Source organism: Lampetra planeri, unplaced genomic scaffold, assembly GCF_965212315.1.
Source record: "Lampetra planeri unplaced genomic scaffold, kcLamPlan1.2.h2 scaffold_1698, whole genome shotgun sequence".
Classification (NCBI taxonomy): domain Eukaryota; kingdom Metazoa; phylum Chordata; class Hyperoartia; order Petromyzontiformes; family Petromyzontidae; genus Lampetra; species Lampetra planeri.
The window spans coordinates 1-26,490 of record NW_027614433.1 but is presented as its reverse complement, the minus strand read 5'-3'; the positions used below and the strand labels follow the sequence as shown (position 1 = coordinate 26,490).

The following is a 26,490-nucleotide window of genomic DNA, read 5'->3' as shown; positions in this document are numbered from 1 at the left end:
TTACACTGCTTTATTGTGTACAGGTTAACTGTATGTTTAAAACCAAATTTGGCAACATTAGAATCATGGAGACCGACTCAGAACCTTCAGATTATCTCCCTCATGTCCGTAATGTCTCTGACAAGAAAGGAATTGCACCTAAAACAGATGTTATTTACGTTTTTTTCATGAACAAATTGACAAATTAGTGAGGTGGTCGTAAGATTTGCTAGTTCTAGTTGAATAAAGCTTCAGAAAACACCTTTCTTACTGTGTTCAGTGATTCTTTAGTCATTAACAGTAGATCATGACCGCCGCGGGATTCCGGGTCTGCTCAGTGGTCCTCAGGCAGGAACTGAATGTCTTTATCCAGATGCTGTCTCAGCCAGGGCATCACCTCGAAGACGTCGATATGGAAGTCTCGAGCCTCTGGGGGCGGCCTGCTGGACCCCCTACCGGAGCCCAGGTTGTTACAGATGTTCATAGTGCCCCAGCTCACTATTCCCACCTGAGGATGAGCACAGATGAAAAAAACCGTGTGACGCTGATGGGAGCGTGTGTGCTCCAGGTATGTCCACGTTTGGAGAGGAATGGTCAGACCATAGATGAACTATATCTATTTATCCCAATAGTGAATCAGTTATTAAAACTCAATACAATATGATATTAAGATCATAGAATATAGATTTATATTGTGAAATATATATATACATAGAAGAAATACTAAAGTGCCTGAGTGAGATTAGAAGATAACCGCAGGTTCATAGACATATGTACATATCTCAGAACAGAAGTGAATATTACAAATGTGTGTAGTATTGTCCATTAGCAACAGATGTGTGTTATCAGTGACACAGACTAACTGTCACTGCACAATGTTGCAATTATTCACATAGTTTGGAGAAGTGCAGTGCAGTGGTAAAATTACACAGAGTCAATGTAAATTCCAACAGAAGTGTGTGTGAGCGAGCAACCAGGCTGCACTGGACCGACCTGAAAGTAGCGCTGTCTTTTTTGGAGGAACAGAGCTCCACCCGAATCGCCTGTGGACAAAGAGAAGAGTCAGCCTGTAACCGAGGCGACACGGGGCTGATGGTCGGGCTGTCGCAGACCTTTGCAGGTGACAGAGTCCTGGTACCCGTCAGTGCCTCCAGAGCAGAGGAATCTGCGAGGAACGTACTCGTTCAGAGCCACGTCTGTGGGCTGTTTGAGCGTTTGCCTGGCCTTCTCCACGCAGCCAGGCCTCTGCAGGCACGTGGTAAGACACAGTCAGACGGTCGCTGTGTGTCTGCACCTGGAAATCACACCTCGCACTCACCTCGCTCTCCAACTGAACGTGGGTTTCTTTGTGAAGGGAATTCTTGTGGATGAAAGAAACAGCGGACGCTTTGTGTGGTAGAAGTTCCTTTCCTGTACATTACACATACACAAGGACCAACACATCCTTTTTTTTTTTTTTTTTTAGCATGAACATTGTGTGTGTAAACGTCTCCAAAGGTCAAGAGGTCACAAACTGTGCTGTTGACAGGTCGACTTAATCCTCTTCATGGCTCGGCTGCCCGGTACGGTGCAGGGCAGGCAGATGGGTCTGAGGTACGACACACAGCTGACACGGTGGAACATTCCAGGTGGAACAAGAGAAGTCATGTTCTCTTTGGGCCGTCCTACCTGGCCTGCCAGGACAGGGGAATGCTCTTGTTGATCTGTATCAGCGCCACATCGTAGTCGTAGAACTCGGATACATTTCTGTGTTTTAGGGCTCTGATGTTGTAATTGGGGTGAATGATCACCCTGTCAGAAAGTATTTCACCCTCGCCTGCAAACCAGAAACACTGTTTTAACGTCAACGGGAGTGAACAAGATGGTGGTGAGAGGGAAATTCGTCAACATCTTCCAATGGAGACTGAAGGTTGCCATAGTGACAGATGTATCTGTACAATCAAAGGAGGGGAGCGTCGCTTTGGAAATTTGATGATTTACAATTACAAATTCTCTGTTTCTCTCTATTTCAACACATCAGTTAGCATCGTTATCACTCATTCACACACAATCAGGACAAAAAAAAACAGAATTATTAAATGCAGTAGACAGACTAGGTTTTTGCAGAAATTGGTTGGATGTAGCTAATATTGTCATGAATATTTCCATAAATAACTATAGATTAATTACACATTTATCTCCAATAATGTGACCGATTTCTGTTATGTTTTAACTAGCTACTCCCCAACAACAGTAAAATGAATTAGACATGAATTTAAAAGTTACAATAGGGAAGAGTCTCTCATCCTGGAGCTTAAGTCCCGCCCACATCGTGCAGTAAACATTTGGATTATATGGTTCATGTACATATAAGTCAGGACACCCTCAGGTGTGTATTCCAGAAACAAAGCCGTTCCCTGGTTCCCTTTTCCCTCCAAATCAAAACAATATTTCATTTACCTCCAACAGTTTCCATAGCAACACTCACCGTATAGTATTTTCACTTGCTGAGGACCTCGTCCGAGCTCTGTTTGACAAAGCAGTGCGCAGCGGTCAGCACCCAGTGCTCGTTCACGATGGATCCGCCGCACGAGACCGACTGTGAGCGAGGGAAGCGTTTGCGTGTGAACCTCCACTGTCCAACCGGGGCGTGCTGAAACAGAGTGTGTGAAGCTCTCACTGGTAGAATGACGTGCCAGGGTTTGGTGTAGACTGGCACGTGCTGGTCTTTGACTTTCTCCTGGGCGATTCCGCACTTGGTCACGCTCTCGTCACCTGGAAGCCATTGTCAGGGTGGTTTTGTGACCACACGTTGTCGTGAACCGACGGCTGAAACCGCTGAGGCGTTCGTACTCACTGATGATGCTGTTGAAAACCTCCCCCAGTGTTTTGTAGCTCTCCAGAATAAAGATGTGCTCCTCGTTGCGTTTGTTCGAGGCTAAGGAGTTCAATGATTGTCTGTCCACATCTCTCCCAATCCCAAATACGTAGACGTCTAAAAACACACAAACAAAACTGTATTCTTCAGTATAAAACCCTCGCTGTTTATTTTAATCAGCTTCCATGTCATCTTATTTTATCTTGAACAGTCGAATACACACACACACACACACACACACACACACACACACACACAACTGTCTTGCTCACCTCTGTAAGTGTAGTTGTGTGTTTCCAAGTTTGTTAAAATGTATTTACAAGGTTTAAATAACGCTAATAAGGTAGCCTTCATATATTCACATGTTTAAAAAAATTTTCTTTTTAATATTTTTGGAATCTAGTTTCTGATTGAATGTTTCTCTCCTGACGCCTACACTAACCTGACACATATGAATCAATCATATATACGTACACAAGCACATCCGCATCTAAAGAAGTAGATGTTAGACACGTTGGTCACAAAGACTGTATTGTGTGTGTGTGTGTGTGTGTGTGTGTGTGTGTGTTACCCAGCTTCGTCTCATGTGTGTGATCCTGCTGCGTGTTGTAGCCCAGCAGTTGTCGGATCTGAGCCAACGCGGCCTGAGGTTTGCTGCCCGTGTTGGAGAAACCTGCAGGGAGAACACAAACGAAAAAAAAAATAAACCAGAAACGCGTCGATGGGTTTCTGTGATAAACATCCTGTGTGTCTTCTTTTTTAACCGTCTGTCTGGATGAGGATGATGTTCTGAGTCTCGTTAAAATGGTTCCTGTGTCGGTTTTCCTTGAAGACGCCGATCATCTTGTTGACACGATGCAGCGCCGCATAAATGTTGGTGCCTGTTTTACGCCCGTGGCCTAAATACAAGAACTTGTGAGCGTTTTTTTGTTTTCAGTAACTGGTTGAATGATGTATCATAATAACAAGCAGGTTCCTACTGCGGTAGTCAAAGTCCATCAGATTCATATGACCTGGTCCGCGTCACCGCTCACATCAGCGTCTGTGATGTTTACAATGTCTTTAATGCTGGAGGCAAATGACAGCACGTGGTATTTGATCTGCACCTCGTAGGTGTCCAGCTAGAAAGAAGGTGAAGGAACCGATGAGCGGCAGACAAACAGGAGTAAAAGAATCTTCTCTCGTCTCTGCCCGTCCCTCGCAGACCTTCTTGATAAGAGCTATGGCAGCGTTCCTGGACTGCTCAAAGTCCTCTTTTCTGATGCTGCCCGATGTGTCCAGTAAGATGTAGACGTTTATACGACTCCCTTCACCCACACGGAAGGTCCGCGCGAACGTTGCTGAACGAGGGAAAGAGGCACGTGTTCACACGGCAGTGGTACAATTAATTGTCCACCTGACTTCAAGCTGCTGCTGTTTTTTTTTTCTCCTGCAGGATGAACTGCAACATGTCTTCTATACCCACTCTTCTTCTTCGAGTCGGGTGTGAGTACGTCCATGACTCCTGCAAGGGATCCGGCCATGGCCCCTGCCACGACGCTGGGGGAGTCAAACGAATTCAGACCTGCGGTGAATGTAAACATGTTTGAACATTGTTGCCCCCCCCTCCACGCCCCATACCCATTTCGACATATAGTGGCCCTGAAATGTTTCACAGGATTCATAGGACATCATCACCTTGGCACCGCGGCTTGGCGCCGCTCCACTCCCGACTCTCTAGGCAAACAGTTTCAGCCGATCCCAGAAGAACCAGACCAGATTCACACCTGTAGGTCAGCTTCGCTCCTGTCTGAAAGCGGGCCGCTGACCTCAGAGCCCCTGGTGGAATCCCTGGGTCATTACAGTCTCCAGCTGTGCCGCCACATAATAAAACAAAATAAACAGTCACGACTTGTGGTCAGAACTGATTCAAGGGTGTATATCTGTATTTATGCTAGTTTACAAATGTTGATTAGAGAAGTGGCTCTGGAGCAGATGACTGTGTGGTGAACAACATCAACACACCTGAGCTGTAAGAGAATCTCTCCTTGCGATGGTGAATTACTACGGAATATAGAAATGGGTCATTTTTAAATCCACCTTAAGCTGATTAACCAGGCCTCAAGATCCCATTTAAGGGGGCACCTCCTCCCTACTGTACTTCACGATACCGTCCATTGTATATATAATGAAATCGTGTACAGTGTACTGCATTCTACAGTTCTACATCCGTTCTACGTCCTCACCATGGTCGTCGCAGACAGGAGTGGCTCCTGTCCACTCCCCAGAGATGGTGCAGTTCCTCTGGGCTGACCCGGTCAGAGTGAACCCATCATGGCAGGAGAAGCGCTGCGTGCTCCCAACACGAAACCACGGATCTCTAGGCCAGAAGTCCCCCCGATCCAGCTGCAGCTGACCTGGACATAAAACGTCTGACAGAGCCCAGAGCGGGAAGATGAGAAGATGGCGATCAGTGCGTCGTGAACGTCCCAGTCGTCACCTTTGCACGTGGCCCGTGACACCAGTCTACCACTGTGTGACCTCATGGGGGACCACAGCCCGTCTGCATCACAGAGCCTTTTGCTGACGGGGAACGGATACTGCCCAGGACCACAGTGATATGTCAGGACGCTCCCCTCCAGACCCCCCTGTGGAGGAAAAACTGTTTTTTAGGCTAGGAGCTCCTCCTCCTCCTCCTTCTTCTTCTTCTTCTTCTTCTTCTTCTTCTTTTTGTTTTTACTCGTTGTTTTGTTATCTTACTGTAGAAATTAAAATGATAACACAACTGGGTGAAATGATCAGCAAACAATGTCCACATGCAGCGTTGAGGGAACTTTCTACCCCTTTGGTGTCGCAGGTGAGCTCTTCGCTTGTTACCTGATGATGTAAAAATCCGTTTTTTTGTTTTTCTTTTTACCTGCGAGTAGGTGACATGTCCACCTTTGATGCTTTCTGTGACTGAGCAGTTCAGAGCACTGGCATAATTGTAATAGTAATCGTCTTCTTCCTCCTGCATGGACGCTGGAGCACAAACACACACACACACACACACACACAAACATCAGCAGCTACTTGTACCTGTGTGTACCTGACGTCATCGTGTCGTCCACATACATGTGGGGGAAAACTCACCCTGCTGGACTGAGAGGAAGAGAAGGATCCACGGTATAGACTTGACCGCCATCGCTCTGTTGGTTCAGCCTGTCTATGAGAAACAGAAACCAGAAGTTTTTTTTGTTTGCTTGTTTGTTTTTTCATCAACCCCACGTCAGCTGCTGTGTTTGACGACTGATAAGCCGTTAATGCAAACAGAGATGCAGAGGTTGAGTAATTTAAGAGAGAGCACACGTTTGCACTCATTTTATCTGTTGTTTCGGTTTCTTTCTCTTGGGAATTGAAGACAATTAAATTCTATTGAAACTATAAAAACTGGTACAGGTGTATGTTGTTGAGGTGCGTGCCGGTGTGGGTACAGAGTTGTTGGCTTCAAGAAACTCATGCAATTTCAAATTATTTTTTGAGGCTTTTTTATGTCAGTTTCTGCCAATTGACGCTAGTAATTCCCAAGTCCTTGTTCCGTTGCCAAATTACAAAGAATTCTTGCCAGTGTTTGACTGATGCTCACACATATTTCTGTGTGTGTGTGTGTGTGTGTGTGTGTGTGAATAGAACATTTTAGAAGCTAAAGAGATCATTAATAGGGATTATAGAGTTTTAACAGGGGACCCTCACCCCCACCCCTCCCTGTCCTCCTGTCCCCTCCCTCCACATTCGCCGGGGCTCAGTCCTCTCAGCTGACTCGGCTTTGCTCAGTTTCTGAAGTTTCTGAAACTCTTTTGTCACCGGTCACACACCACCGAAAACATGGGGAGTGCACGTCAACCTCTGTGAGACAGATCCGCCTTTGAATTTGTGCTTTTTTTCCCCCCCATATATTTTATGCGGGTTCCATTGATGGATGTCCCACAGAGGACTGCTCTGCTCCACGGCAGGAGTGAAGGCCGTGTGCTCCCTGACATCTGCAGCACCCAGCGGAAACCAGGTTTCCCTCCTTTGCGTTGACCTTCTCCCCTGAACCAACATCAGGATGACGACTCTTTGAGAAGAGGAGCCCCCGACTGGAGTCAACAAGATGTCTGACCTCAGCCAAGTGTCCGTTTACTCCAGACTCCTCAGACATTTACAAGGTCAGTGACGACGACGAGGACGCATCCTAATGGCCGTGTTGCATGGTTGGAAGATTTATTTCTGGGCTGAAACTTAGATTTGATTTGGGACGAGCTTTCTGCGTATTTGAAGTTGAAGGTTGAGGACGACTGATGACTTTTGTTGAATGTTGAATGTTGAATGTTGAGAACCGTTCAGGATTCTTTGTGTTCAAACGCACTGACTGACGACAAGAGGAACGAGGTGACGAACAAAGTGTGTTAAATACCAATATTCACAGCAGTCAGTGGTCCCAACACACAACCTGCGAGCAGCACGATCCTGGAGTGGGTTGAACCTGTTCAGGATGGAGAGAGTGATAATCTTGCTGAGAAAAATGCTCGCTTTCATTTTCACGACCTTCAGAATGTGTTCTGTAATCCCGCCTTCGAGCTGGAGGGCGAGCGAGAGGAGAGAGTGGGGGGGTTTCCGAACGTCCTCGTCCACCCCTGAACCAATCAAACCACCAGCAGGTGAGAGAGAGAGAGAGAGAGAGATTCCTCATGATACGAGAGCATAAATCTGTTCACCACCATTTTCAGGGACAAGAAATAACTCCCTCTGACGTAAATCATAAATCTGGGTGAGAATGTGTGTGCGTGTTTGTTCTTGAGCAAAGAAGCTTTTTTTTTCTCCACTGTGTTTTAATAGCTGCTGATTCATGTGCCAAAGGCACAGATGTAGACATGTACATATCTACGGTTTACTAGTCTGACAATAGATGTCCCACCGTGTCCCACCGTGGACACATGGACGCATGTTGACGTGTACATGCTTCATCCTTTCAGGCCGGAGACTGTTTGTGGTGTGTGTTATGAGGTCGTGGGGCCCAGGTTTGTAGCTGGGGGAAGGTGGTTGTCTCTGCCGCCGCCCTGCTCCTGGTCGCCGCCCCTCGGACTGGCGCTCGCCCTCATCCTGACACGTGAGTCTCGGCAGCACCCCGGGTCAGAGTCGATCCGCCTCTGGATGCACAAAGCAGTGATGTCCATCGACATCTACAATGAAACAAGCTGCTGCTATAGAACTGTTCCAGTGTCAATCAATCCAGTTTACGTATTTGTTCATTTGTACAGTCTGGTTAATCACGTACTACTGTATGTTTAGTTTACGTATTTGTTCATTTGTACAGTCTGGTTAATCACGTACTACTGTATGTTTACCTCTGCTGCTCCTTAGATATTACTTTTATTCATTTTTTTTTTTTTAATTGATAGAAAGATAGATGGATGTTCAGTTTGATTTTTTTTTTTTTTTAATATATTTCAGATATACTTTGAGGTTTTCATATTCCGGTTTAGATTCAGCTCTTTGTTCCGTCCTGTCGTACGGTGTCGTGCCGCTATCAAGTTCCCTCCGTGTTTGCGTTGTGTGTTACTACTCTCTGGTTTTGACCCAGAGATTAGAGGTCAGGCCGTCGACGAGCAGGTTTTGCCCACCAGCTCTCCAGAACTGTCCAACGCAGGAGAGGGAGCGTCCCATGTTTTACCCACGACCGCTGGCGACAGAGGCCGTCAGGAGAGTACCACAGCACCGCACCCGGCCAGGACCCCCCCGTCCAAGACACGTAGGAGACAACAATATTCCTGCTTACTCTACGTTCCCGAGTTGGAATCTCTGTTGTAGACAAGATGTGTCGTTCCTTTCCCCATTTCCTGTCTCAGGCTGTGGAGGGGATCTGACCGACTCAGAGGGAAGTTTCAGTTCACCAAACCACCCCGGCTCCTACCCCGCTAACTCTGTGTGTGTGTGGGTGATCCGGGTCCCGTCCCCGTACTCGATCCAGATTCACGTCTCCTCGTTGAGCGTGGAGGGTCCGTCGCCCTGCCTGTTTGACTGGCTGGAGGTGCAGGAGCACGTGGAACAGAGCGCTGTGGTCACCAGGTTGGCCCCTGAACCTCCACTTCCCCTTTCACTCCCACCAGATGTTTCCTTCTCCAGTGGACATCGGACAGTGTTTTGTACATATATGTGATTTATTGACGTGTCAGGAGGGAAAAGAAATGATGGAGACGTATCTCGTTCTCAGCTGTCCACCATCACTGCGTTGATCCACTCTGTGTGTGTGTGTGTGTGTGTGTGTGTGTGTGTGTCACTACCTAAAAGCGATGATAGGTGGCACTGAAGGTCTGTGTATGACTGAAGGCGTCTTGGAAACGTTCCATCACCGCTTACTTACTTGAATTCTTGGAGCGTTTTGCTCACAGGATTTTTCCGGTGTGAATAATCAGACATCAGTATGATCAAGAGCTTCTCTCCCCTGTAGGTTCTGCGGTAACGTAGCGCCACCAACAGTCAACACAAACAGCAGCACGGTGTGGGTGACCTTCCGCTCCGATGGCAGCATCACAGGAAGCGGCTTCACAGCCCAGTACAGAGCGATGCTGCCCGGACACAGTCAGTCGTCTGTGTGTGTGTGTGTGTGTGTGTGTGTGTGTGTGTGTGTTACAGCGTCAATCGACCTGTGGATGGACCTTTAGTGTGCCTTTTCCTCAGAGAGCTGCTCCAGAGAAGAGTTCATGTGTGACCAGGGTCGCTGTCTGCTGCCCGTGTCTGTGTGTGACGGCCGTCCAAACTGCCACGACCGGACGGACGAAGACAACTGCAGCCATAAACACAAAGGTGAGCGCACGTTTGACCTTTCACCTCTCATCCGTTCTTAGTGACTGGAAAGTTGCTTCACCTTCATCATCTTCATAGGGCTCTCCCTTGACGTCACTATCTCTCCTGCTGTTTTTCGTAGAATGTGGAGGGCAGAAGATGGGGCCAGATGGTTACCTAGCAAGTCCGAACCACCCCAGACCGTATCCCCATCAGCAGGTACCGTCACACCAGTGGGTCTGCCCTCCACGGCTCCTGCTGTCACACAGTAAACCTTCCTCGTTTGCCCTCAGCTGTGTATTTGGTACATATCTGTGGAGGAGGGTCATGTGATCACACTGAGCTTCAGGAACTTCAGCCTGGAGACCCAGGACGTGTGCGAGTTTGACTATGTGGAGGTGCACGATGGCGCCAACATCGGCGCTGGACGGGTTCTGGGAAGGTGAGACGTCTTTTGAGGACCGGACTGTAACCAAAGCCTCTGATAAAAGCCGATGTGTGGTTTCTTTTATTATATAACCGCACTTGTTTTGAGGCCGCTTTTGTCCTCGGGTTCAGGTTTTGTGGAACGACCTTCCCACCGGACTTGATCTCTTCTGGCCCCCACATGACTGTGGTCTTTGTTGCTGATGAAGGAGTCGCTGACAGCGGCTTCAACGCAACTTATCGGTCTGTGTCCCTTCTGGAAAGTGAGTGAAGTGAATTTATTTGTCTTTGCTGTTGCTCCTCTCTTTGCCTCTTTGCATCTCCCTTGTCTCTCCCTGTATCTGTCTCTCTTTCTATCTTCTTTCTACACCTGATGTTTTCAACGTCTCTGACTCTGTCTTTGCTCTTCTTTCTCTGACCCCCCCCCCCCTCCTGTGTCTTTGTTGTTCTTTTTAAAAAAGGGACATGTGACCCCAGCCATTTCGCCTGCAGTACCGGTGAGTGTCTTCAGCCACAGTGGCTGTGTGACGGGTGGAACGACTGCTCGGACGGAGCCGACGAACAGGGCTGTGGGAACTCCACCTACCCTCCGTTCAGTGAGTCCATGTTATCTCTGACCTGGATCAGACTGCTGCCGTCACGGATACAGCAGATTTGGTTTCCAGCACGGCTGGGAAGAGTTTATATCACCGGTTACGAGAAAAAAAATCAGCATGTTTGCAGGATGGAGGAGAGTTTTCAATCGATTAATCCATCAAACAAACCTTGTTTATATGGCTCTTTTCAAGAAAATAAAACCCATAGAGCTAAATAAAATCTATCTTTATAATTAAATTTAAGTTGAACAAATTTTAATGAAAAATAATAAAAAATAAAAAGAAATACTAATGGTATAAAATATTAAGAGAAAAGGAAACATGATTTAAACTAAATAAATACGTCAAAGCAGGTGTATAAAAGAATATGTAAACATTTTGAAAATAAATAGACAAACAACTTTTTTTTTTTTTTTCTCCATGAAACCAGCTTCGTCGTGTGAGCCCATAGAGGTCGAGATGTGTCAGGGTCTCAGCTACAACCTCACCTCATTCCCCAACATCTGGCTGTCCATCGCTGACCAGAGAGAAGCTGCTACGCTCCTGCGACAGTACCGGGTAAAACACACGATGCCGGGACAGTTTCTGTACCAGCTGAACTGACCTTTCACCCCCCCCCCCCACCCGTCCCAGGTGCTGATGGAGCTGGCGTGCTTCGAGCCCCTGCAGAGGCTGGTGTGTGGGATGTTTCTACCCCAGTGCAGCCCTCAGGGAGGCGTCCTCCAGCCCTGCCGTTCCGTCTGTTCTTCAGCCGAGCAGCAATGCAGCCAGGCCCTGGACCTGTTCTCCTTCAGCTGGCCCTTCAACTGCCACCTCCCTGCCCGACTCCCAGGACCCCATGGAGTGTTCGCTGCCTTGACGGCTCCACACCAACAAGACGTTAAAGCTTTGTGTTGTTTAGTGAGAGATTAATCCACTCACGTAACTCTCAGGATGGACGGCCCAAAACAGATGGAACGCTGGAGGAGTAACAGGCATTTGTGGGTTGTTTAAGGACTGATGTGTCAAGGCTGCAGGCTGCAGACTATTGGAGCTTTTTTTAAATGAATAAACAACATTTATTGGCCACTATGAACTTCTCTTTAGATCAATCAGCAACAAACGCGCCACCAATTGGCGGTCACAGCAAGTGGAAAAACTTCACTGAACCTGCTGCTGCACAAAAAAACCCTTTATATCTGATTTACTTAACAAAGCTAGTGATTAATAGCACAAATGCACATTCTCAAGAGTTAGATGTTTAATGCATGATTTGTCTTTTTGCAGTATTTACTGGTTTAATGTCAATGTAAAACCAGGCCTCATCCATGAAAAACCAGTGATACCCTGAATAACTTTAAAACAAACTTTATTACATTGTTCATAGATTTCCACTGAAAACATAACATGAGGTAAGATGAGGAGAATTATGTGAAATAACGACATGACACAAGCCTCGTGATGAGCTGAGACAGCTGAAGTTCACTGCGTAACTCTGTGTTTGAACTCTCATGTGAGACCTGTAAGACCTGATTCATTTATTTCATATTCTACTCACAGAGGCTCAGAAAAACGCAGCGTCCTCACAGTTCAAGTCCCAGAAAGGAAATAAATAAAATGTGTGTGTGACTATAGGTACATTAAAATCTGCTTTGGACTCACTGATGTGATTTTGGCGACTACGTACTGACAGGTGGTCTTCAGTACGGGGGAGCTGCGACAGGAAGTTGCTACGGCGGGACAATAAGTTTGAGGGTCTGGTCGAGAACGATGGCTGTCAGGCCCCACACTCTGTGCTTCCCGTTACGGAACACCGGGACTGTTAACGCGTATTTGTCACCGGTGCGGAAATGTGTGTAACCACGGTTGTGGGGGTTACACAAATGGGACAGGGACAAAGTGAAAATCTCCTCCACCTGGAAAATAAGCAGATGAAGACAGAGAACATGTCAGCAAAACCGACCACACTGATTCTCATTCAACGTGGAATATGGGATGGATACTTGAATTATTTTCAATTGACTGCAGCTGATTGACCGGGACGGGATGCGTCTGTTTCTGTTCTAACCTGAATTTCACACTTATAAATGTCTAAACGTATGCTGCTGTCTCTTGTATATTTGTACACACTCAACGTGGACGAGGTTCTGCAGCATTCATGATGTCACAACCTTTTTTGTTTTTGTTGTTGTTTTTTCAGACTGTGCTAGCCAGGGTTTTTTTTCCAGCAATGAATGTGACTGGTGAAAAAGAATAAAAAAAACAAACATTAAAGACTGGTTCAGTTCCCAGGCATGTTTGAAGCAAAACCAGACGTGGAGGTACTTTACAAAAGTAGACACGTGCACACACAGTTGGTTCTCCGATTCAGGACGAGCGTACCTCCCCAGGGTTTGGTTTTAAGGACAACTCTTCCAAAGGGCCGACGTTGGCCACCACTGGAGCGATCATCATCCCTGACTGAAGACGGAACACAATCACATTCTGACCTCGTGTCAAAATAAACAAGTCACGTTTCCATTCTGAAGATGATTCTGAACAGGATGAAACGAATGAATCGACTGATCTTTTCTCCGTACAAATCCAGACTTTTAAATATCTACTAAAGAATGTGTAACATACACAATATCCACATGGTATCAGTTCTTGGGGAATAAATACTTCCCACTCACCATGTCCCTGAGGGGCTTCAGGACACCCCAGACCTTCTCTGCTGCCACAGTAACACCGAGCTCCTCGCGAGCTTCCCTCAGAGCAGTGGCGACCACATCTTTGTCTGATGGATCACTCTTCCCTCCGGCAAAGCTGCACAAACACAGAATTGACCACCTGTGAATACATGTGTTGGATATTTTGTCCATATTTAGTCTGGCTCCAGCACCCACTGACCTCACATCACCTTTGTGTCTGCCCTTCAGTGTGCTGGAGCGCAGGGTGAAGAGAACTGCCGGCTCACCACCGACACAGCAGAGAGAGACCAGGACAGACGCACATTTCCCCGGGTTCTTCGCTTGGCCCTGCCGGTCTCCTTTTTGCCCTGCGTCCGTGTCATACAGTCTCAAGTTGGGTTTCAGGCTCTGTCTACACCTGTTCTCATTCTCCAGTGTTAGACAGTCTCTCCAGGCATCTGCCACGCGAGGAGCAGCCAGATGAGCAGCTCTGCTTTGGACAAAAGAAGGGCGATAATATTTTCTATTGTGGGAGGGCTCTGACAAACTGAGAGATCCTGAGAAATGCTGTCTGTTATCGAAACGTCCATGAAGATGACCTCCGTGGGGTTCAAATGTAGTTAAACTGGATAAACAGTGCAAGTTAGTGCTCAAAGTCTGGGGCTTTTGACTTAAGTTGCATGTGTCTGAAGCTCTGGTGAAGGGTTCTGAAATGCGGCGTCTCTCTGCTGCTGGCAGTCTGTTCTAAAAGATGAAATCCTTGCTGAACAGGCTGTGTTCTCTGTGGACGGTGAGGACCCATCTTTGCTTCTGCGAGACTCTTCAAACCTCCATTCCTTGACATGTCTTGCACCGTGCAATACAGCACATTTGTCAGAGAAAGCAACGGCTTCTCTCAGTAGGGGTATTGACCTAGAGGAAAAGGGCCAGGTGAGGATGAGAGGACCCCTAATCATCCTGTAGAAAGAAGTTAGAGAAAGCTCCAGTTAATGATATCTACAATGCACATGTGTCATGTTTAAATACATGGAGGCTGCAGGGCTTCACCAGCAGAGGAGGCGTGATTCAACCTCGACCAGGTGAACCAGGCTCTTAAAATCCAGCTGATGTGAGGTCAAAGTTCTGTCCACATTAACAACCATCGAAGTTCTAATGGTGATTTTTACACCGTCGACTGACCTCGATTAAAGCTATATTCACACGACAGTCATCTCCAAATTCACTGAGGATTCAGGTTTGTGCTACTGCGTGTCTAACCAAAGCCACGGGAGGTAGATTAAATTGTCGGTCAGAAGTTGTTTTGAAAGCCGATTGTCACGGGTCTGCCCGTCCAGCACGTTAGCATGAACCGAACACAAAGCTAACGAAGGCTCGTGCCCATCAAATTCTACAATTGTCTCAACATTGACGGCGATTGACTCCCCGGTTAAAACCAAGCCATTAACCTAGTTTCAACAACAGGACGTAATTTGAAAGAGGACACCTTACCTTTAAAGTTGTCTAATCAATAACTAAAGTTAGCGTGTCCCCCAGCTAGCGTTGTTGCCGGCTGCCAGTAGTCAATATGGCGCACAGCGGCTTCACGGGCGTCACTGTTTGCCCTCACTCTACTGTCCTGACGCCAAACATATTTCACAACATTTTACTTTAGCAAGTGCGAATAAACAGAGGGTGGATGACTCATGGTGACACTGAAGGAATTCTCTTTCGGGAAATATCCGCCAAATGTTTGCACTTTGTATCCCCAGTCAACTGGTCAGAGGTGAAAAACCAGTCTGGCATCTTATGACCCAGAGTGAGCTAACATGACTGTCCTTTGCCAGGAAGGGAAACAGCTAGGTGTTCTAGGAAACATTGCTGTTTGGCTTACATTTTAAAACAAAACCAAAAAAAAAAAAAAAAACATGTTTGATTCAATGTGATCAAACGTGTACATTTAAATCGCAGTGATTGTTGGAAGTCCTGTAATTGACAGTACCTGTGATACCACACACAGAAGCCCAAACCAGTTTCACCAGCCCCGCCCAGAGCCGTTTGCGTCACTTTTAAGCCCGTGATTCATGTTAACTGGCATTTTCACCTTTCCATCCTTGTGTTTTGCTGTCTCTGTGAACCTTGCCTTTTGTTTTTTTGTTTTTTTCATAGATTACCGACCTCTTGACCCAGTGCTCTATGGCGTCAGCGTGGTCCGAAGAGGAGACCTTTGTCTGCTCGGTATGCCTGGAGACCCTGAAGGACCCGGCCACTCTCCCTTGTGGACACTCGTACTGTTTGGTGTGTATCCAGAAACACTGGGACAAGGGCAACAACAAAGGTCAGTACAGCTGCCCCCAGTGTCGGCAGGTCTTCAACCCGCGGCCCTTGCTGGCCAAGAGCACCGTGCTCGTGGAAGCCATGGAGAAACTGAGAAGCAACAGCCTCAAGCAAAGCTCATCGACAGCCGGCTCCTCTTCTCCATCATCTGTGCCCGTCTACCTGGAGGTTCTACCAGACGCAGGCCCGCAACGAGGCAGCATGTACCCTCAGCTTCCCACTGTGACCCCCAGACCCTGCCCTCAACACAGCCGACCCCTAGACCTGTTCTGCCGTGACGACAAGGAGTGTGTGTGTGAGTTGTGTTGCCAGGATGGACACCAAGGTCATTGTGTGCTCAAACCAGAAGAGGAGAGAAAAGTGAGACAGGTGTGTAAAGAAATGGAAACTGGGTACAACAATATATTTGTTGTTTGGGGTCTGATTTTCTTCATGGGCCCAAAACGCTGGTTGATGGTTAAGGTTCCGTCCTGCTAGAGAACGCATTGTACACATGTTCCCCAGGACGATAATGACTCGACCATCTTTTGTGCCTGTGTGAGTAGAAAGAACTTCTTGAGATGCAAGCAGAGATACAGAGATACAGAGGAGAATCCAGGAGACAGATGCGACTCTGAAGGATCTCCCATACGTTGCTCGCCAACATAAGGTAAAAGGCAACCGCTGTGTTTGGTGTTGATGTTTTTGTTTTGTCACGCTGCTTCTCTTTATTTACATACATACGTTTTTCTGTTCTCAGGCTCTGGTCCAAGCTCTGCAGCAAGAGAGGCTCGATGTGTTTTCAGAGCTAGTCAGCATCATGAATCTCACTGGCAATCAGGTCGGCGAGCTTCTCGGCACCCATGAGAGTTCTTTAAGAAGCCAGGTTGAGGGTCAGATCCACAGCCTGGAGCAGGAGGTGGTGCAGCTCCACTGGAAGCGCGAGGAGCTGAGCAGACTGGCGAACGTGCAGGATCACATCTGCTTCTTGAAGGTGAAAAGATCAGCAGGCTGTTCCTGTCACGAATTTCCAGGAAAAAGTGATATTGTTCAGGATCAATGGAATGTCATTTTAAGACTGCATGGTATTTGTCAGAATTTCCTGACTGTCGAGCCGCTGGGTCCGACTGGCGCCACGGAAGGGTCGATTCTGAGAAAAGACGAAGCTGAGGTGGCGTCCATCCGCTCGACCCTGAAGGAACTTCAAGAGTCGGTGACGAACATGTGCAAAGCCAGTTTGACCAACGTCGCCCACATTAGGTCAGTGTCCTTCTCTTCTTCGCGTCTCCCATCCTCCGCCGTCTTCTTGAAAAGCGCCTCCCTCTCTTCCTCGGTAGTGAACGGTCACACCTTGGCCTCGGCACCCGACGGTGCAGCAACAGGCTCGACAGCAGCCGATAACGTTGGTCAGACCGCCGTCCAAAGCCCAGGTACACCTCCTGTAACAGAAGACACCGTCAATGACCGTCCTCGTCACTGAACCGCCATCTTTGTCTTTGTAGTCTATGAGATACAAACCCCTCCTTCACCTCCCCACGACCCCAAGGTGAGTGACCTTTACCCCGGTCAAGGAGTTCTTCTTCTTTTTTTTTTTCCTCTCTCGACTAACTTCTACTTTTTGCCTCTTTCTCGTCCATTTCTCACCACATAAAGCCTCAGCGCCCCCGCCGCCCTTCTTTCAACCTCAAGGTAAACGCCAACACGTCACAAACTGCCCGTACATCTAGTATTTCCATCAACTAGGATTAAATGTGATTCCATGTTTTTGTGTTGTGTCCTTAGTACCTTCTGTAACAACAGTGGAACTCGTGAACCCGGAACCAAAGACGAGAGGAGAATTGCTGAAATGTGAGTACACGTACGACAAACGAGTGTCGAATCCTTCGGGTGGCTGAGCCAACATGTATTCTTCCCTTTAGTTCGCTTTGAACCCACCATGGACCCCGACACGGTGTATCGCCATGTGCAGCTGTCGGACGGAAATCATAAGGCCACGATGAAGACTGAGAGCGTGAACCAAACGGACCACCCGGAACGCTTCCACTTCTGGAGACAGCTTCTCTGCAAGGAGCCTCTGGCAGGGAGCCCTTACTACTGGGAGGTGGAGTGGACCGGCCAGAAGGTGCTACGCTATTTATTCATGCTAGCCTGCTGACATTAGCTTACAGGCTAAACAAGGACTTTAAAATGTATCAAACTAGATTTCCGTCCATGTATCAGTTTAAAAGAATGACACCACTCAGAACCAGTAACCTGTAGTCTCCTACAGCTGAGATCAATGAATTCTGGGTCTGTGTCAAACACAGATTAAAATGATAACATACAACAACAATAATCATATACACATATGAATAATAATAATAATAATAATCAGACCATGTTTTTAAATCTTTTCCGTCTCATCCTACAGATCACCGTCGGCGTGGCCTACAAGGAGATAGAGCGCAAGAGTTCTGATGATAAAAGCCGTCTGGGCCATAACCCCTCGTCCTGGACCGTGTACTGGTCCGGGACCGGTTTCTCCTTCTGGCACAATGGCCAGGAAAAGCTTCTCGGCTCCCCGAAGGCCCGGCGGATCGGCATCTATCTGGACCAGCATGCAGGGGTTCTGTCCTTTTACCGCATCTCCAACGACCAGGCTGACCTGATCCACCGCCACCAGACCCAGTTCACTGGCCCACTGTACCCAGGGTTCAGGTTCGGGGCTGGAGTCGGTGCCACACTCACCATCTGCCAGCTGGATTGGATTTGAAGTTTGCTGAAAAAATATTTATTGTAAATTGATCCTACATTAATAAACAAAACCTGAAATGAGCATGTAACTGAACTGTACATTGTTTTGTTTTTTTTCTCATCTTAATAAGAGGTTGACATTACTTTTTGTCGCCGTCCTTTTCTTCTGTCAGCTTACATCATTTTCTTCTGTCAGCAAACACATCTCTGATAATGAGATGACAGGTGTTGTGCTTATCTTTGGAAGCTGCCCTCCATTCTCAGGTTTATCTGTGCTATCTTTCCTGGTCCCAGAAGGACGTGGAAAGATCTAGTTGACCTTCTTTTGGTGCTTTTGTCTGAATGGTTCTTTCTAAAAGCATGGTCATATTTTGAGTCAGATATTTATTTTTGCTCCATAGATCTCAACTCCTCACTGGACACTCACAAAATATTTTCATGGTTCCTTCTTTAAACAATCCGTGATCCGCTTGTAATACAACACTACAACAGGACGATGGAACTCTTTTTACTTGAGGTGAGTCGGTTTTAAACACTTAACTATTGAGCAATTTTCATGTAAAAGCTAGTGACGATTATAACTGAGTTGACTGCAGCACTCGAGCACGACGTTACCCCGACCTACTTGACCTACAACACAAAGCCCTGACGTGCATGTACACCTGTGGGGAGAAAAGGGTGAAGGTATACAAGGGTATACAGGGTGGAGAATAGCAGAAAACAGGTGGAGCTATTTTTCACTGTCATAGGAAAATAATGGATGGGATACGTATATAAACACATATGGAGAGAGAGAGCGGTGAGCATCAGTCGGTCACTAGCATCCTGTCGCCATCGTCCGTTACCAGCAGTCATCATGCGAGGTGAGATTTGAACTTCGGAAGCAGATGAGACAGACGATGGATGACGTGAGGGTGCTGTTTCTTTCAGCCGTCGTGTTCCTGTGTCTGGCGGAAGCCGTGTTCGTCCACGCCGACTATTCCTGGGTGTGGCCTGACAGCACGTCTGGTGACAGCAACCCAAACCCAGACGATGGTGAGGGAGTCAGACGAGTCCTTTTCTCACAATGTCTGCACAGCTTCAGCCTGACGTGTGTGTGTGTGTGTGTGTGTCTTCAGTGTGTATTTCAGATAAGGCGTCATGCGGCTGCTGTATGATGCAGCAACAGATTCACCGGATGAAGACGTTTTTTAACACGAGCCTCAATGAGCTGGAGAAGGAACTGATGAAAACCAAAAAGGTCCTCAACGATGTCAGAGGTCAGAGCGAACACACACGGGCACGACTTCAACAACGTGTGACATCTGCAAACATGAACGTGTCTCTCCACCACCCTGCAGGCAGCCGCAGTGCCTTCTCCGTCGCGCTGACCAACAGCGATGGTTTGACCTGCATGGGCCCCTTCCGTGACGACAAGCTCATCGACTACAAGCACGTCTTCATCAACCTGGGAGGGGGCCTACAACGTGGACACTGGGTTTTCACCGCGCCCCGCTCTGGCGTCTACAGCATCGCCCTCACGGTCTACAGCGACGCCGGTTCCCCTGGCAACAGCCTGGCCGCCTGCGCCGGTCTGCAGATCAACGGCAAAGTGGTGGCCGGCCCACGAGAGAGAAATATGCAGGACCAGGAGGACAGCGCCACCATCGTTGTGGCCATGCACCTGAACGCTGGGGACCAGGTGGCTGTCAATCTGCCCATCGGATGTTTCCTGTGTGACGACAAGAGCCACTACAACACTTTCACTGGCTTCCTGCTGTACGCCCACTGACTGAGTTCGGGAAATGTCGGAGACCTCCGTGGCCTTGTCGCCCTGAATGTTTGATGGTTTGAAATCCTAGTCAGCCATTGAATTTATATTTGAAATATTCACTTGTAAAATGTTGCACACATCGGCCTGTTGGCTTGCTGTTATTTCCCATGATTGTTCTTGTAAGTTAAAGTCATTTACTGTCTGGTTTCATGTCAGGGGAATTTTGATGGAAACAGCTGGAGTCTATGTAAAACTGCAGTGAAATAAACTTGGAATTTGAACAAACTGGTGCTGTCATGAAGAACATGAGTGTTCAGCCTTATCTTAAATTCAGAATCTGATTTAAGAAATAGTTTATTAATCAGTATCAGTTAAATAACATGGATGTAGTATTGCTGGCCATAGTCATATGTAATTTTATTAATATGAATCATAACTTTGGCTGCTAATGAAAAAAAGTTCCACATTCAGGACACCTGATCCCGGTGATACGTGAAACCTGTCTGGCATCAACGTCAAAGCTCCCCAGGTCGTGCATCTGCTTGTCTGTGAATTTTTGGAAAATGGGAGCCCCTAGTGATGAAAAACCTCCGATCGTTTATAAAGAGACAAAAACAGGGAGGGGCGATGTTAAAAGAGGAGGAATAAAAGTTGCCTCTCCATCAGTTGATACAAATGATCATTCAGACGCCCTCATCATCCCTCGGCTTTGACATGAGAGGTGAGGTGAACTAGTGTCGTTTAGAAATGTACAGCCGACCCAAATGAAACCAATCCAAATATTAAATGGTTAAACGAGTGATGCAAAGATTTTCTGTTTTGTTGTGGGTTTTTTTTTTCCTCCTCAGGTGTTGTGTTGGTGTGTCTGCTGCATGTGGCGTTGACTCGGAATCAAAAGTACTCATGGAACAAACTGGACCGAAGTGCAGATTCACATGGACCCGACGGTGAGACGCAGTGAGGGCAAACACTTCTCATCCCTTTTGCTAACACCCTCACCTGCACCTCGGTGTGTGTGTGTGTGTGTGTGTGTGTGTGTGTGTGTGTGTGTGTGCAGTGTGTCTGGTGAACCAGGCGTCGTGCGGCTGCTGTCTGATGCAGAAACAGATGCGGCGAATGGAGTGGTTCTTTAACGTTAGCCAGGGAGAAATGAAGCAGGAGCTGAGCAAAACAAAGATGAACCTGAAACAACATGAGAGGTGACACACTCCTGAGTAACACATCATCACTGATAGAAAGAAAGAAAAAAAGACTTGTCAACACGATATTTTTCCAGGCAGCCGTAGCGTCTTCTCCGTCGCTCTCAACAACACTTTGACCTGCTATGGCCCCTTCGCCGATGATGTCGCCATCGTCTACAAACACACGTCTTCATCAACCTGGGGGACGGCTACGACGTCCAGACTGGGATCTTCGCCGTCCCCCGTTCGGCGCGTCTACAGCATCGCCCTCACCCTCTACACCGACCTGGCGCCGGTCAGCGGCCACCGGGCCTCCTGTGCCAGTCTGCGAGTGAACGGACGAGAGGCAGCGACGCTCCTGGAACGGCATGAGAGGGACCACGAAGACAGCGCCGCAGCTGTTGTGGCCGTGCCGCTGAAGGCGGGGAGACCAGGTGGCTGTCGTCATGCCGATGGGATGCGTTATCTGTGACCGCAAAAGCCGCTTTAATACTTTCACGGGCTTCCTGCTGTATCCTAGCGACTAGGACAGATGCTCTGGGCATTGCACCAATGCTGTGGTTTGAATAGGTTTTCTCTGATTACCGTTCACTGTTTAATAAAATCATATCAGTTTCGGGGACACTTGTGTTGTATAAGCTCTCCGATCTGGAAACAAATGATTCTATTTTCTTCACTCACTGACAGCCATTTTTATACAGAAGTCATGATGCAAATCGTCATTGTTGGGGGTCAGAAAAATGTGTGTATTTGCCAACAGAATGAACCGTTCTTTGAGGACATTGTGACTTTCTTAAATAAAACCATGAAGAAAAACACTCATGCTGCTGTCAAAGTTGAATTTTAAATGAGCTTCAGGTGGATTTTAGTCACAGCTCTGTCTTTTGATTACTTATCAGCACAAATGTTTACATGAACAAATAGTCGATAGCATCATATCAACAGTATGATGTAAATTAACCCTTAACTTCTGTAACGCCTGTAAAACTGTGAAAATAAGATCAAATCAAATTGAATAAAAATTGTAAAAAAAACCAAGTTTGCATTGTCCTTAAAATAAAAACATAGAAGAATATTGCTTCTGTAACAATGCATGGTTTCCAATTCAAATGTTTCAGTGAATGTGAACGTCCTTCTGCACATGAACATCCATTTATTCTATGTGCAGTTGTTGAGACATTATACAAAAGATGTCTCCTTTTTATTTCTGAATCAAATGTTCGGCAGCAAACAATAAAAAAAAACCCTCTTGAACAACAAAGTATTTATGTCCATACATCAGCGGTACTGTGACTCCTGGACTGACTTCACAAAACGTTAAGTGTGATTTCTGTAAAAATGTTAACGGCATGTTCTGAAGACGTGGAGTCTGGATCACGAATAAGGAGGAGCGAAATCAGAAGAGGGAGGAATAAAAGTGAGAGGAAACAAAGGAACAGCTCAGTGAAAACAGATATCAGACAATTCCTGCCCTGATCACAGTGTCAGACTCCGTTGCTGTGTAGTGAACGTCATGAGAGGTGAGACCGTCGAAATGACTCGCTGGAAAACGCAGACAAACATCTAATGGTCTTTGTGTGGCAGCTGTTATACTGATGTGTCTGCTGGAGGCTTCACTGGCCAGGGGTGACATATCCCTGGTACCCTCGACACGTCCAGCAGGACCCAGACCACGACGCAGCCTTTGGTGAGTCGAGTCAGCCATGACGCTTTCGCATATGAACTAATGGAACCCCAACATTCGCACGAGGTGAGGGAAAAACTTCATCAGGCTCAGAAACCGCAAGCAGACCCAAGGCTACTGGTGGACGGCCTTCTGCCTCGACCAGACGCAGAGAACGCAAATGGGGAGAGAGACTAGTGGAGGAACGTAGGAGGAAGAAAAGTAGAATACAGATGTCGCTTGGTTTTGATGTCACAAGCGCTTTTTAAATGAAACATCATCCATTTTGTTTGTTTTCGACGTCAAAATGTGCGGTGTTCAATGTTGCCAATGTAACAAGTTGTGCTGCGGATGGACAATAGAAAAATTAACCATGAGCCGGGTTGTGTCAGGTTGTGTCATTGCAGCATTTGTGTGTGTTTTCTTCAGTGTGTCACTTGGATCAGGCGTCTTGCGGCTGCTGTCGGATGCTTCAACAGATTGACCGTCTGAGCACGTACTTTAAATCCACCCTGGACGCTCTGGAGAAAGAATATTCAGAAGCAAAGCGGAGTTTTGACAACCTGGCGGGTACGTGAATGCAGATCTTAACGTTCTTTAACGTTCCTTAAAGGTGGACCGCTCTTTCCTTCCACCCTCAGCCAGCCGTACCGCCGCCTCAGTCGCCCTCCACAACGCCAAAGGTTTGAAGTGCTACGGCCCTTTCGGCAGAGACGAACCCATCCTCTACCAGCACGTCTTTCTCAACCTGGGGGGTGCCTACGACGAACAGACCGGCGTCCTCACCGCCCGTCACTCGGGCGTCTACATCCTGGCTCTGTCAGTCTACAGTGACGCTGGGGCTCCAGGTAAACCAACTGGCAGCCTGTGCTGCTCTGCGGGTGAACGGGGCAGGTGATCACCACATCCAAAGACCAAAATGTAAACGACCAAGAGGACAGCGACACTGTCGTTGTGGCCAGACACCTGCGGGCTGGAGACCCACGTGACCGTCACGCTTCCCAGAGGCTGTTTCTGTGCGATGACGAGAGCCACTATAACACGTTCAGTGGATTTCTGCTCTATGCGACTGAGTAGCTTAGTGAGCTGCACCGCTTCATCACTGAACATCATCAACCACATCATCATCAGCATCCCTCATCCAACGTCTCAGTCTTCTCCTTCTTCTCCGGCGGCTCCTGATATTCACAGGCAGATGTCAGTGCTGATATGTGGAGAGCACCAAGGACGATGTAAAAACCAACATGATTCTGATGTTGTTGTTGTTGTTTTTTTTTTTAAATCTGATCAAATTCATTAATCAATAACAGATGAGACCAAATTATTTTTGATACAAATGCTATAGATTTTTTGTGCCTAGTGATTTTCAAAAAAATGAATGCCAGTAATACCATAATTCACAGCATGCATTTGCAAACAGCAGCATCCTCACTGATTCTATGACAGACTGAGATTTTTGCATTTTAGAACCATCACTGATTGGAATCCAAAAATGTTTGAATGCTCTGTAACAGCTGATCATTTTCTGGCTTTTCTAATGACAATACATATCATGTGACTACAGCTACAAGGAAATAAACCTTTTTTTTTTTTAATTTCTCTCTTTGTGCGCTTTTATCTTTTATCCAACCAGTCAAGCTCAAAGAAACAACAACAACAACAACAACAACAACAATAATAATAATAATAATAATAATAATAATAATAATAATAATATAATAATAATAATAATAATAATAATAATAATAATAGTGTAAGTAAAGTATTATATAGTGCCATAAATTATAGTCTTCATTTGGCTTCATTTTATGACCCCAAACAGATCTCTTAATCAATTTATTTCCAACAGAAGCAATGGAGTGAAATCCAGACTGTTATTATCCTGCTGTTTAGACAAATTTTATTCTTTACAGAACATATCATATATCACCTTCAACAAGTGTGTCACCTCAGTTTGGGAAAAGTTTTCATGTCAGTGCTTATTGGTTTTCTCTGTTTGACTGATCATCAATCAACACTTGCGAACAACAAGCCTAAAAAAACCTGTAAACACTTTTTCATCTTGTTGGCCCCCCCCCCCCCCCCACCTCCCCTTATATTTTCCCATCATGCAGTTATTCAAAGCTCCGGTTTGAAATCACATCTGAGGTGAGGGCGTCATACTACTTTCTGAAGGAGGGTTCTCTTTTAAAGCACACAACACCTGATACATCCTCGCCTCACATTATGTATCCATGTGTGGAGAACCAGGTCAGCTGACGTCCATTCATACGTTCATACATCCATTAAAACAGCCGAGACAATGCGCTGTCCCTGAAGCAAGTTTCAAACACTGTTATCTCATCTGACCAGAGGTTAGGGGGATGTGTCACATAGATCATTTTTCTCTGAGCAGCTGCAAAATCCCAGAAGTGCACTTGCGTTGTGAACCGACAAACACGCAAATGTCCGATGTGGGATGCTGACTTTGCATTTACAATTCTTTTATAATACTGAATACACAGTACAGTTATCATGACGCTCCTGCCTGGCATTTAGCGTGTCATGGGTGGGTTCTCTCCAGGTGCTCCTGCCTCCTTCCACAGATGTGCATGTTTGGTGGATTGGAGCGGCAGGTGTGAACGGCTACAGGAATTAAATGAAACGACTACCAAGTCACATCTGTTCAATGGCTCCAGTGTTTTTTGCCTCACAAAGGGTTTTAATTGTCGCCTTATTCACCCATTCACACTTGCTGGCTGAAGAAGCTGCTTTACAAGGATCCTGGGTACCAATTAACACCAGTGATAATATTATGTATATTAATTGTATATTAATAATATTTAGGTATACTGTCACTTTGGCACCATCTACTGGCCACTGAGAGGAAATTCCCCCAAATTTACAATAATGGACGTCTGGTAAAATAGATCAGACTTTTTTTTTTTTTTTTTTGCATAATGTTGCGTAAAAAAGGACAAAAAAGCAAACAGTTCTCAATACTTAACCTCCTTGGTGGAGGCAATCAGGTCCACACACACACACACACACACACCACAAAACGTCACATTCACATGATGAGAAATTCACTCCAGCGATCAAATATCTTCACCCTGATGAACAACAGTCGATACATCTGTGTTCTAACATGGTTCTTAGGGAAAGGCAACACCACCTCTTTCCGTCTTCAACATGAGAATCAGATCTGGGCCTATGCGTGCGGACTGATAACGCTCTCCTGTTTGTGTCTGTGGACGCTTGGAACCCACCAGGGGCCCGACAACAGTGATCTCCATTTCTGAGCAGCCAGGTGGGAACCAGACGCCGCCCTCCTAATAACGTTTGTCCCAGACAATAGGATAGAAGGTCGTGAGAAGAATCCTCGGCCTCTCGCACAAAAGGAGGCGCACGTAGTGAATTGGTATGAGTATGTGTGTCTCGGTGGGAACAACTGGAGAACAGGTGTGTGCGTAGCTCCGTGTTAGGAGGCGGAGTTTCTGTCATTCACTGTGGGGAGGAGTGCATCAATAAGAAGGTAAAAAAAAACCATCCTGCAGACCCACAACAACTTGACATACTCTTAAGAACGAGACAAGGTAA

At 46.7% G+C, this 26,490-nt stretch overlaps 5 protein-coding genes across 5 annotated transcripts; 3 read left to right on the top strand and 2 right to left on the bottom strand.

Moving 5' to 3' along the window:
* Positions 1 to 313: 313 nt before the first annotated feature.
* LOC144739774 (complement C2-like) lies at positions 314 to 5,831 on the bottom strand. The gene is given in 19 exon segments (XM_078622675.1): positions 314 to 487; positions 973 to 1,022; positions 1,092 to 1,224; positions 1,298 to 1,389; positions 1,494 to 1,567; positions 1,648 to 1,795; positions 2,447 to 2,470; positions 2,473 to 2,557; positions 2,639 to 2,733; positions 2,816 to 2,953; positions 3,408 to 3,509; positions 3,601 to 3,748; positions 3,820 to 3,957; positions 4,043 to 4,176; positions 4,302 to 4,400; positions 4,514 to 4,687; positions 5,062 to 5,247; positions 5,316 to 5,463; positions 5,733 to 5,831. Coding segments are annotated over 19 exon segments (2,241 nt in total).
* An 848-nt stretch (positions 5,832 to 6,679) lies between these two features.
* On the top strand, positions 6,680 to 11,500 carry LOC144739773 (membrane frizzled-related protein-like). The gene is given in 12 exon segments (XM_078622674.1): positions 6,680 to 6,702; positions 7,810 to 7,943; positions 8,683 to 8,902; positions 9,285 to 9,415; positions 9,515 to 9,640; positions 9,762 to 9,838; positions 9,913 to 10,061; positions 10,178 to 10,308; positions 10,507 to 10,641; positions 11,072 to 11,199; positions 11,275 to 11,457; positions 11,459 to 11,500. Coding segments are annotated over 12 exon segments (1,479 nt in total).
* Positions 11,501 to 12,320: 820 nt separating this feature from the next.
* LOC144739772 (mitochondrial coenzyme A diphosphatase NUDT8-like) lies at positions 12,321 to 14,133 on the bottom strand. The gene is given in 5 exon segments (XM_078622673.1): positions 12,321 to 12,536; positions 13,003 to 13,080; positions 13,293 to 13,425; positions 13,510 to 13,747; positions 14,118 to 14,133. Coding segments are annotated over 5 exon segments (681 nt in total).
* Positions 14,134 to 15,461: 1,328 nt separating this feature from the next.
* LOC144739771 (E3 ubiquitin/ISG15 ligase TRIM25-like) lies at positions 15,462 to 18,333 on the top strand. The gene is made up of 6 exons (XM_078622671.1): positions 15,462 to 15,971; positions 16,342 to 16,575; positions 16,678 to 16,951; positions 17,364 to 17,429; positions 17,501 to 17,703; positions 17,992 to 18,333. The coding sequence occupies exons 1-6, from the start codon at positions 15,462 to 15,464 to the stop codon at positions 18,331 to 18,333; spliced, it is 1,629 nt and encodes a 542-aa protein (XP_078478797.1).
* An 880-nt stretch (positions 18,334 to 19,213) lies between these two features.
* Positions 19,214 to 20,085, top strand: LOC144739770 (complement C1q-like protein 4). Its single transcript, XM_078622670.1, has 3 exons — positions 19,214 to 19,349; positions 19,433 to 19,573; positions 19,655 to 20,085. The coding sequence occupies exons 1-3, from the start codon at positions 19,214 to 19,216 to the stop codon at positions 20,083 to 20,085; spliced, it is 708 nt and encodes a 235-aa protein (XP_078478796.1).
* Positions 20,086 to 26,490: the final 6,405 nt, after the last annotated feature.